We start from the raw sequence: 13,096 nt of genomic DNA on the forward strand, positions 1-13,096 counted from the left end.
CAGGAAAGAAATTTAATTTCAAAATAAAAACGTACGCATTATAAACACTTATACTTTCAGAATTAACAATAAAGGGAGGGATAATATTGTTCCACTATTCAATTATGAATTCCCTTAACGTTTTCTACTTCAATGTAACACAGGTTGCTATCAATAATAGCACATTAGCCAACAAAAAAACCGATTGATATTGAAAAAATAAAATCTTATCTATTTTTTAAAAATTAAAATATATATAATTTAAAAATTATCTATTTCTTAATATCTAATGCTAAACCTTTATACCAATTTGAACCTTCGGCATAGTTACTTTTTAAGGCGCAGCACAGAACTTAAGCTGCTATAGAATCCAGGCAGTCTACCCCATACCACTATTCCCATCCTCTCGTATTTTACAATAACTATTTACCGCATTTCTAACTTTTAATAAGGGTTCCACCTTTATAATAATATCTAATCCAATCCTTTATCGCACAAGCTAACTCTCTGACTCTCATAAACAAAATAAACTTATACAAAAGTACACTCGAATTTCAGACAGCTATAATAAAGCAATATAACAAAGTAGCCCTAATAGCATAGTTACGAAAAGAATATTACAAAGCAAGGGGTTGAAATGCATGAACCCTACAAGCGAGTCTGGTTACCAACCGAACTGAACTAGTTCCACCAGTCAACGCGAGATGACAGCGCAGCGCTCTTTACAAACGGAGTACCCATTCGTGAACGGAACGAGTTGCGCGGGTCTGGTCGTCGGGGAAGCGAGTCGCTGTCGTCGGCACATAACAGGGCGACGATTGGCCGGGCTCTCGCGAAGAGGGGTGCCTAGGGAAATAAGTGGAAAAGCTCGGCCGCTGCGAGGGAGTAGTGGTAAGGCACGAGAAGCGAGAGGGGTGCAACGAACTCTCTAGGCTCGGTTCGAGTCTACGGAGCGCGGAGTTGTGTTCGAATCATGGCGACACCCGAGCCCGTAGACCCAACCACCCTAGAGATTAAGACCCGTAGCATAGAACAGACACTACTCCCACTAGTAAGACAGGTAAGACAATTAATCGGAGACCGGAGTGAAGGAACGTTCTTGTGCTCTAATCAATTGATTCGTTTTTTATTTGAGCCGCTTACAGCTCCCCTAACCTTCAACCGCCGATAGGTTAAGGTTTTCCTGGCCCCGGCTTTCATCGTTACGGTTACGTTTCCGTTGCACGGCATTCGGCACCAACCTATAGAGCAATACCGTGCTTCTCTCTGTGTTTGTGTTCACGATCTTTGGTGTGCGTGTGGTGTTTTGCACATGTGTTCCTCCACCAGCCTCTACCTACGTACCGTGAACCGGGTGCATGTATATCGTCCGCGAGGAAGCGAGAGGAGCCGCGTATCCCGCGGCCGGGAAAGAGAGACGCGCTGAGGGACGGAGCGAAAAGCGTGACAGCGCGCGACAAGGAGGGACGTGTCGGGCCGGTCGGTTCGCGAGAGCGGGACGGAGAGTCGCGAAAGGAGCGTGGCACGCCGAGGGATTAAGGGTTACTTAACGGCGGAGAAGCGCGTAGGATCAACCATTAAATCGGTATCGATTCCATTTCAACGAGAACGCTTTCATCGTAACATCGTAGCCTTTACCTTTTGTTTATGGGCTAGCTTCTCGGATATTTGACAGTTCCCACGCGGAGCATGTGCTTCGTCTCATCGAGCGGCCGAGCTGCCACGCGCCCAGTGTAACGGATATTTTCGTATTTCTCCGCTCTCTCTCGCTCCCTCGCCGCGGTGATTTTTCTCTCGAGTTTCTCGTTCTATCTTCGCCACCGGCGGCGCACACATGTGCGCGCCAGCGTGTCCGCGGGGGTATGCGTGTATATTTCCCGCGGAAGTCACGTTACCAGCGTGCTTCGTGCCGCGGCGTCGATTTCGTGCTTTCGTAAAGTTATCACGAATTTTCTGTTGTGCAATCGCGAGACACGTGCGCGCACGGGCTCGCGCGTGTGTGTACGTGTGCGCGCACGCGAGAGCACGCGGCGAATGTCAAAGGGCGTTGAACGTTGAGCGTGAAAAATATTTTCGGCGAACTAGCGCGGATCTTCGCCGCAAATAAACGGATTTTACTATTTCAGATTGAGATTTTGATCGTTTGGGGAACTCGCGCCGCGACGTGAGGTTCGGTTGAACTTTGAGGGGTAATGTTATATGAATGTCTTCCGCTTTGTTTACAATGTTGTTCGAGTGGAAAAACGATGTACATATATTTATACTATAAATAGTGCGGGTTATTTCAGAGGCGCGCATTGTTTTGTGGGAAACTTCGCTCGTCTGATTAATGGAACTCCGCGCACGTGACGTGCGCTTTGTTCCTTTTTTGTTGCTGGTACTAATTTTGGAGTACATAAGCGACCAGAGTGAATTTCGGTTCTTTTTAATTCTCGTGGGATCGAGAAAAATCAATTGAAATTCTTGTTCTCATTGGTTTTTGTGCCATTGTGCGGGGAATCGAATGAGATGATTTAAATGACTGACACACATATATGATAGTTTTAAAATTCAAGTGATTTTATTGTCAAGTTACTATGAACAATTAATATTTCAGGGTAAATGTTAGTTTTGCGTGCACTGTATTTTCGTTTCTGTGTAAATAAGATTTAATTTAGAAAATTTTGTGTAAGATCGAAAATAATAGTTTTAAAAATCAGAGGTAACAAGATAATTGATAGCATTTATTTTAATATGAAATATAGTATAAATAATGTTGGATACAATAGAAGAATTTATCGTTTTAATAATTATTAATCTTTTTATTCTCTTTAAACAGTGTGAGGTTTGTAGGCGATTCTGTATATTGAGCGTCGAATCGCGAGAGAACGTTCTGTTGACAAAGGAAACACCTATTTCATCGAACATGTATTGCTCCTATTTTTATTTCGTGTTATTGAGAACTGAAGTAGGTTGCACGGTATATTTTCAGTCTTCGAATCACGAAGAAACTTTACTTTGTCAGTGTTTGTTGATTGTAATATTCCTGGCTGTTTATAGAATTAATAAGCATTTGAAAAGAGACTTGTTATTAACTTTTATGTCTGTCTATTGTACTATAAAATTCGTTACAATCAAATAATTCATTAAATGCAATGCAAAATAATGTAGATATAGAATGATATTAGAAAACACGTACAGATATATCACGAGAGATAATAACTATCTGAAGACAGAAGTTTCAAAAAACGATGGGAAGGATCGGAAAGTAATTATTGTCTCAAGAACTTCTTAGAGTAAATATCGGAGCACGAGTTACATCGAAGGGTTACTGCCCTTTTGATCGAATTAAAGGTAACCCGCTTCCTCCTTGAAGCTTGTTTCAAAGCAGACGTGCCTTTAGAAGAAACCTGAGTCAGCGATCGGTTTCTGTCTTTGTCATCTTAAATCTTGACTACTTTGTGTACGAAATAATCTTCAAATACGAGACTCGATCCACAAAAGACATCGTTAACCAAGGCAGAAGAGCAAACGAACTGATTCGAGTGGATTCTTTGTATCTCAGGGTCCACTTAATTTAGTAATCAATAATCCCTGTTTCTCAATTACTTTTCGTTCAGCTATTCTTCAACGGTTCTTCGAATATTTATATACATCTCGTTAGTCTGATCGTTTAAACATTGAAATATATACCTACGCGTGATTATTTGAATAATATTGTAATAAATTACTTACCCTACGTCTATTAATATGCATAATAGCTGTAATTATATGTCTTTATTTGCGTGCTGATAATTATGAAGCACGCGATATTAGTAATTCAGAAGCATACACAGTTTTACTTAGGCAAAAAATTTAAAACGAAAGGAATGTAAACTTCTAAATGAAACAATGGAATTGTTTTCACTCGTTGAAAATTCCGTACAGGTTCGCGATGTGGACACAAATGCACAGTGCATTTCATATTCATGTATCCCCCGTATTCGTCCGATGTTAAATGCATTCATTCTTCTGGAAGTATTGTAAACAATCTTAAATTCTGAAACAATATTTGGAATAACGTAAAATGAGTTTTACTTCAATGTTGGTCCGTCACAAGATTGTAAAAACCTATTTGACGTAATGAAAATATTTGCTTGTATATTACAACTTTTATATAATTTTCTAAATTCTAGTTGTGCTTTTCAATACATTAAATTTTCTAAAGTTGATTAGATTAGAGTATTCTAAAGTGAACTGTTCGTTTAGATGATTTCATTTTGTGAACGAATAATGTTGTATTTTAATATTAAACTTACGAAAATGTGAAGTAGCATTTAGATTTCAATACAGTAGGTATAATAAATAATTTATAATATTTAGATTAGCACAGAGATCATATAGGTGAAACATATTTTTGAAATTTAAAATAATATCAATAATATAATAATAAGTGACGTTTAAAGTCATGTCATAAACTAAAACAGAAACATCCAAAATACTAAATAATATTTCTGTAAAACCCTAAATGCACAAGTTTCGGTGTCACATAAAATCAGTGACGTTAAACGTCACCTTGCAAATTTAACCCTGTGTACTCGAAGCTTTTTCTCACGGATATTACCAGCAACTCGAAGTAATTTAAAAAAAAGGCATACTGACATATAAATAAATGATACACGCATGAAAAGGAAAGTCACAGATATATTTTACTGTTGTTTATCTATTATATAAACGTTATACTATATTTAATGACAAAATTTTACGGTTTGTAATGACAGATTTTAAGAAATATCAAAAATATCAAAACTATGACATTGGATGCGATCTCCGAATGGTTCCCATTCGAAGTTTTTGGGTTAAGGGGTATCGATTAATCCGACGAAGCAATCGGCACCGCGTGACCGTGTTGCAGCGAAAATTATTCGAAATCAAAGGGAACTCGCGGCAGGGGATGTTGTATTAAGCGGTGCGCGGATATGTCGGTACACACGCACGCTCGCGAAAGAGCGCGGAATCTTTGTGTATTGGTTAAACCTCTTAGATAGAGAAAGTGCACGAGTGTCTGGTGCATGGCATAGAAGGCGATCGTTACGAACTGCAGCCACTTGTTAGAGCTCCGTCTAGCCGCCCCCTGGCTCTCCTTCTTCCGCACCTTTTCTTCTTTTACTTTTCCTTTTCCCTTACCGTCCCTGCCCCTCTCCCTGACAGAGACCTTCGACCTACACCTTTCGCGCAGACTTCTCCCTGCACTACGGTTTTAGAGTGGCTGGGTTGCGGTCAATGTTTTATTGACCATCGGCCGGTCGATTTGTCGGTAGACCGCTATCGTTCCGCTTGCAGCCCGGTTTCTTTTACGTTTCGCCGTTCGAAGTACGCGTTGCTTCGCATCGCTGACGTTGATCGATTGGTACATCGTCGTTCGCGAGTTTAATGTTTCACTGGCACATTAGAGTGTCGACGCTGTAGAATTAAATAATTTGTCTCGTTAAAGTGGTACCCGCGCGATCGAGATAACGGGCCGAGTACAATGCGGAAAGTTCGAAAGTAGTTTGAAGTAAAAGGAAAATGTGTAGGTTCTCTGAATTGCGTTATAACAGGGTTTTCGAAGCGTCGTTTTCGCTGATTACCGATTTTTGTTACTTTGCGTGGATGTTTATTAGAGTTGGAACTTTGTCGTGTTCGATTAGGATACTGTTTTTATGTTGCGAGGAATAAACTACCCTTTTTATCTGTATTATCTGATTTATTCGTGTATTTATAACTCATAGGTTGTCGAAAATATTGAGAAAATATGTATGAATCTCGTATCCTTTCTGAAGTTCTATATATTTCTTGAAATAATGATTCTGCCCTACGAAAATTAAGTAAAAGGGAAGATTCGAATAGGAAGAGTGATCTTTTCCCTTGATTCAATAATCAGTTGTACAAATGTTATATATAAATCGAGGTGACTCATAATGAACTTTATAACTAAACATCTTTTGTGAGTGATACCTGATGCACGTAGAATAGATTGAAGATGTCACTTTTAGAATTGATTAAAAATATTACGTCTTTAATTGTGGATGTGTTAGGAGTGCAGCCTATTTGTCGACCGTCGTTAATCTAAAATATAAATTAAGCACCCGAAGTGACTGATTTTTTATTGTAAAATTGAGACAACCGTTGAAAGAGTTCGGAAGCTTCTGTATTTTTGGAGCATATTTAATCGCGTCGTTTTGTTTAGTACTTTTATTTCTGCCGTTGCTCAATTGCAGGTCAGGAAGGACACGTTGAAAGATAGTTCGTAACTTCGAAGGGAAATATTTACCCAAGCGTCAAACATTGCAGCATCTTGCACAGTCCGAGAGGACATTTCTCTCAGGATATCCCAGAAGTCGCTGCAACGGATAGGACTGCATTTCAAATTATATACGTTTTAACTTCCTCGGGTATTTCTATTTCGCGCGGAATTGAATTATTTATGACATTCCTACAGTAATCACTCTACGAACATTTTCGCAGAATTTATTAACGAATATAAAATTCACATCATTATCAATCATTCTGACAACATTTTGAGAACATAAAATTTTATATTCAGAAGTTATTAAAAATTCTCGAATACGAATGTCTTAATTAAAGAAACCTTCTTCAAGATTATTAAAACGCGCTTTGTATTTTATTTTACTGCAAACTGTCTGGGTGTTAAGCAGATAATTTTAACTTTTTCAATGACAGACTATTTATTTTTTTAAAGAAACATGTAATTCTTCGATTCGCTTTCGTTTTTCGTTAGAATATATTACAAGTGCATTTGCCCTATATTTGACGAGTATACACTCTTATTTGATTTAATTGCGCGCAATAAGAGATTTCTGAAACTAAATTCCACGCATAACGGGTTAATTACGTATGTACCTTTAGTTAAATTCGTAAAACATTCTATGATCTGCGCATTAGTCTTCTTCTGAATAAGAAGTTGAACGCAATTTGAATTATGATAATAGAATCAAGGTTTTTATTACATATCTTTGGGCCTGTCAAAGAAGAATCTTTAGTAGAAAAGCCCAAGCGATGACGACAGTCATGACGGCGACACGCTCGTAAACCAGCAATATCTACTGAGAATTCCTCGAGTGGCGCACTTGAACACTTCAATTAACCTCAATCTTCGACCTAACCCTACACTGATCCATTACTGGCATGTTACGATCGCTGACTATGGCCTCAGACTTCCGCAGTGTCTGTCCTTGGCCAGAAATGGGAAATTGTGACAGACAAATGATCGAAGGGTCGAGTTATTTTTAAACGCATTCTACCTGATTTACATCAGTTACATGAGCCGCTCATTGGCCAAACCCATCAACTCCACTTTTCGAATTTCTTTAAGATTTTATCGTCAGAACACTTCGTTAGCTCTCGATTGGCTCCTCGTATTTAAAATAAATTTATTATTGGGTTTAGTACTAGGAAATAGAAATTCTATTGTCTATGCAAAAATTGCAGTAATAATAAAAATTTCTTCAAAGTTATACTATTTTATAACTATTACATATTCTTTAGATTAAGGCTACATCTGTAATAATGGAGTAAAATACAATCTGTAGGGATTATTTAATTCTCTATTTAAAAGGAAATTTGAAAATCATTGTATAGCTGTTGCATCACTTTTCTCTATTTTGTGGAGTTAATCGATTTGGCTAATGAATGGTTCGTATGATCATTTCATTTCTGTCGACTGTATATGTATCTAAGTTTAATCATAACGTATATTGCATTTCAATATTAATATTTGCTGTTTGTTGTCCTGGAAATATAGAGATGAGCGAGCAAGTATTTCACTATGGAGTTCTATGGACTTGTAACGCACGAAAATCTTCAATTGCACATATTGAATTTACCTTTCCAGTTTACTGAAAGAATTAATAAAAGAAAATTTGAAAATTTTCAACTTAATTTGAGAAAGTATTAAAATTTGTGTCTTCTCCTAATAAATTATTAACGATAAAATAGTTGTCTCGATCACAGTTAAGAAATAAATCGTAGGACAGGGGGTTAAAGAAAGGAATATATAATACAATTTTAAACAAATGAGATTTCAAATTTTATCTTTTTCTTCAAGCAAGTGAAATTTAATTTTATTAGAAATTAGTTGTGACATTCCATTTTATCCAACATAAAGGAATGGAAATATTTCTATAATATATTATTGATTGCTTTGGTTTTTCTGCGTACCACATTTCAGTTTAAATTAAACGAATATTAAAAGACACATTTCTCAACTGAGGAAGAAATTGTATTTTCGATCGTCCAGATGTTGCTGCGACTGTAACCTTTGAAAGATAGAACTTCTCCCGACAAGTGTGCGCAGTGAACTGTAATTGACGACCCCGAAATGCGCCCGGCCTTAGGATTCTCCGCAAAGTCACTAAAACTCGGACCCTCTAAGAATTTTAAGTCGATGGGTGAGCGTTATTAAAGGAACTTCATGAAGTTGCTTCGGAGCGCTGAAATTGTGTTGATTTTTATCCAGGATACTAAGAACTTCATTCTCACGAATGCAGTTATTAACGTCTTGCGCGCAGTGAAAAATACATTCGTTGCATTTCAAGTTCCTACGTAATGCGTTACATATTTTTTAGAAACGAAACTCATGTCTTAATTTTAAACAGAACACATTGTGAAACGAGAATTATAATTCGAAAAATTCATTTCATTTTTAGAAGCTAGCATGGAATGCAAAATACACTTTTATAATTGAATTTTATAATTGAGTTTTATAATTGAAAAACATTGAATTTTCATGAACTTGAAGTTGCAAAAGTATTATTTGAAGGCACAGGTCGACGCGATTTCTTTGTCAGAAGAGTCACGAAATTTGTATTCGTTTTACTTTTTATTGTCCTTCGTTAAATGGGATTATTGGAACAATTTCGAAATCTGATGTGCATACGGTTTAAAACAGTTGCAATGTGATTTTTTCACTGCAACGAGCGATTAATATTCTTAATGGAGATGTGGTGCTGTTTTTTATTTCTCAATTTCGGTTCTGTTGAAACTAATCGTCTAGTATACATATCTAATACTTGAATTTCGGACGTGTAAACTATATATCTGCTTTTGATGGCTTATACCGAGTTTTCATTCTCAAAAATGTTCAATTTCATTACACGATTCTGCTTCTTGAAATACTGTGAACCCAGAGCAAAGTTGAAATATACCTACAACATTTTTTCGATCGACTGATTCCACTGCAGCTAAAGAACTCTCTAAGTTCAAGCATCTATTAAAGTCCTTCCGCGATTTTCATCAGCGTTTTCTCACGGTCCTATTAGATTCCAAGTTTTCAACGCTTCACGAGTGTTTGCAACGAGGTTGTCACGTTTAAGGGGGTTTAATGAAACTCCAAGATAATTTGTGAATAACCTTGAGCAATACTATTTTCGGAAAATTGAATAAAAGGCGGAGTTTGTAAAACGGGTAGTTGTTCGATTTTGTTTGATGAAATTGAACGATAATTTGTGCATTATTTTACACAATGCCACTCGTGAAAAATTACGCATAAGCATATGATGTTAATTAATTCAGGACAGAGAGTTGATAGATATTGAATCACATATTTCACTGCAAGTATCGGCAGAAATTTACGACTTTGTCATATCCGTGTTTAATCGCTTAAATTCATTTCATTAACTAATTAAATTCAGTAAAACATAATTAAATTAATAGAGTTTCCGTTTGGGACATAACAAAATAACATTGCGTTAATAGGAACATAGTATCGGTTTTATGAATAAACTTATAATCTTATTATTATTTATAGTTGTTAATATTTCTATTAACATTAATTACCTATAAAATATGCCACTTTTCGTATTCTATTCCACCATACTATAAACTTATTTGCTTTTAATGAATAATCGATAGAAAACATTCTTATTTTAGCATGATCGAAACCCGATATTAGTTTCCTCCCAATAATTCTAAATTTAATTTTATGTTGTATGTTAAAGTTTAGAGTTCATACAGACAGTTATAGGACCATATGTTAACAGCAATTTTTTCAAACACATATAAATAGTATAGTTCCAAGGAAATTAAAATTGAAAAGACTGATTTTCGTTTTCTGAATGTTTTCAAGTTGTTGGAAATAGAAGAAGCAAACTGAGAATGCAATTTGTAACTCAATATTTCCCGGACGAATAATTGTAGGATCTGAATACAATGTAAACGTAATGTGTCTCCATTTTGAAGTCTTATGCATACTGTCAGCAGCGAATAGTTTGAACGTGATATATGCAACGAGGAGATTTTTCGTTTGTATGGAAGGTAAATATGTCAGAAGCCATCGAACAAACTAATATTGACTGTCGGTCTGTGCAGCGACAGTGAAACCTAGTTTGATCAACTCTCTGGTATGTTTAGTCGAGGATGGCTTTTACACGCGGTATTTATTACTGCACTTGCAAAAAATATTTTTCTTTCACTAAAATAGAATATTGAAATCACTGTTGGACAAAAGTTATTCAAAGTAACGTATAAAGGTTGACAAATAAATTCAATCCGATCGAATAATTAATGCATTTACTATTCATATATAATAAATAAGATGATATTATTCGTTATTTTTAATCGATATTTTAAATAACTTTTTCTAAACGTTGCATATAAGAAACGTAAATGATATAGTTTGTTTATCAATTCAATTTCTAAACACGAATGAGAAATTGCGAATAGTAAATCACGGGAATAACAAGTAACCGAATAATAATTAATTATTTAATATCTAATATTTAATCGTTATTGCTGTTTAAATAATGTTTTATTCAAATTCGACCCAACAGTGGTTGAAATTATGATCATACTGAAATATAACTGATGAATTTACTTAGTATAATAAGTTGATCTTCACAGTGTAACTTCAATGATAGCACTTTTCTTTGTAAATGGTCTCTTGTACTTGAGTTTTAAAGTGACAGAAACTTATGACTGCTGTTAAAGTTCGTCGTTCAGGTTCTTACAGTGGAGAGAAAATTACTCGTTCGCTGGAAAAATTATGCTGGCGTAGTTTAACCGGAAAATGAATAATTTTATTTTATTGAATTTTATGTACAGCTTGAATCAATCTACTTTATGTAAAAATGCAAAGAAACAATGTTTATTTTTCCAAATTTACTAGAAATAAATTAAGAATTTATAAAAAAACAAACGTATGGCTAGAAAATAAAAGCTTAAACTTTGGATACATTTAATTTAAACGATTTTAAAATATTTTTGGTAATGGTGATTGTGAGCTACGTTCTCGTAAATTAAATTAGAAATACTGGAGAAATTAAATTTTACTCTCCCTGTAGTCCCTGTATTGGTAATAATGTTACAGAAACAAATCTGTTTAAGAAAACTTATTACTTTTAATTCTTTGTCAGTTTATATAATTATTATTCGTGGAAGCAGATTTTATAAGAATACACATCACCATTATTTGCTTTATCTCAAGGATTGTTTCAACCGTGGTGTTTTGTATTCCTCCGTGTACCGATTTGTTAGCAGTTTCTTCCCTTTGTGAAATTCCATTTCCGTAGAAATTTGTCGCAACTTCTGGAGACTCGACCTAAATCTATAGAATTACCGAAGTTTAAAGAAAGTTCAGTTTCAGTAAATCGACTACTCACTAGGTAGAAACATATTTTCATTTACCGAAACTTCTCTGTGAAACTAAATCTGACTGGCATTCAAACACATCGACGTATTTCGAATTCTCAATAACGACGCAAATTTTCCGATAATGAACGAATCAAATATTTAGCTCGTATTACCGTTAAATATTAAACGCGTCGTACTTAGTTATAACGTTAAAATTTCTATCAGCAGTAATTTGTAGAAATGGCAATCAATGTTGGTCTATAAATCAATTTATCAACTTTAAAGTTTACTTTCGAAAAATATGACATAAACTATTAATACGCTCTGTTGATCAAAAGTGTGGAACCACTTGATATGTACTATCACAAATTAAAAATTATATATCTCAGATATACAAAATAAAATAACAAAAATTATACATATTTATAATTCACTAATACACATATGTTTACGTTCCTTAATGACACACAAAAATTTTCAAATAAAAATTATTTACAAAAATGGAAGTTTTTCTTTTAACCAATATATCGGTCTCAAACTTTTGGTCAACAGTGTATATTTCTGTCTTATTACATTTTAGGTAATAAATTTCATTAATAGATGATACTAATTTTTCCCTTTGAATATTAATGTATAAATTATGATACCTAGTTCTTAAACATTAAATGAATGAAAACAGTTTTTAGTTAAACTAAACATATTTATCTATTCATCGTTTTCGGGGATCCTATTTTTAAAAATTACTACACATCACGAAGTACATGCCAATGTTAATTCTTCAAAATATTCCCGTTTGGCGCCGCATACACTTAGGTATGAATATTCATGTCGTGATCATTAAATTGAATTCCATATTTACGAAGTATTCATGTTTCCTTAACAGTATTTCCACCGAAGGTGTCAAGAGATACCTTTTGAAATTCTAACGCAAAATTATTTTCTCAGTTTAATCATTTCTCCTTAATTGAATGTTCGACATTTCCTATACTCTTATAATCGTTACTGGGAAAGTCGAAAAATCAATTCAGAATATACGCCTAAACTTGGAAAATAATTTTAAGTTAAAATTTCAGATGTTTGTTGACTTCTGTAGAAATAGTGTTAATCGCGTTTGTATATCATGTTTTAAGAGAAGATCGTATGTCACTCTAGATTAATATCGCAACAATTCCGTAAATTCTTGGATCAAACATTCAGAGCGTAAGACAATGCGCAAGCCTCAAGCTTCCGTGACGCTGTTCATCGAGGCAAAATTCTTTAAACGATCCATAATAACGCGGCAATTAAATTGAAAGCTTTGTAATACGCTTCGTCGAGCCCATTAATCCATTAACAGCAAACGCTGAAAATTCCAATTTTAAACGCGCGCCACCTTTCTTTCTCCCCGTCGGAATCATTTGTACATGGTTTTTTTTTTTCATTGTTCTTTGCGTTGCAAAACAGCTGTATAAATTGCTCATATCTGTAACGGCCACGAAATCCATAGTATCTTCCACTGAATCTTAAGTGGATGACACGTAAAAATTTTATG

At 35.1% G+C, this 13,096-nt stretch overlaps 1 protein-coding gene across 3 annotated transcripts in view; it reads left to right on the forward strand.

Annotated features, from left to right (window-relative positions):
* The first annotated feature begins 844 nt into the window (after positions 1 to 844).
* The window catches only part of alpha-Catr (alpha-catenin related), a 117,485-nt gene continuing 105,233 nt past the window's right edge, over positions 845 to 13,096 (forward strand). For 2 of the 3 annotated variants that reach the window (XM_031981270.2, XM_031981266.2), the window contains exon 1: positions 845 to 1,039. In XM_031981270.2, coding sequence (XP_031837130.1) covers positions 953 to 1,039 — 87 coding nt within the window. In that variant the 5' untranslated portion in view covers positions 845 to 952. The remainder of the gene's footprint in view (positions 1,040 to 13,096) is intronic. The other variant, XM_031981268.2, reaches the window with a different exon arrangement.

Source organism: Nomia melanderi, chromosome 14 (assembly GCF_051020985.1).
Source record: "Nomia melanderi isolate GNS246 chromosome 14, iyNomMela1, whole genome shotgun sequence".
Taxonomy (NCBI): Eukaryota; Metazoa; Arthropoda; class Insecta; order Hymenoptera; family Halictidae; genus Nomia; species Nomia melanderi.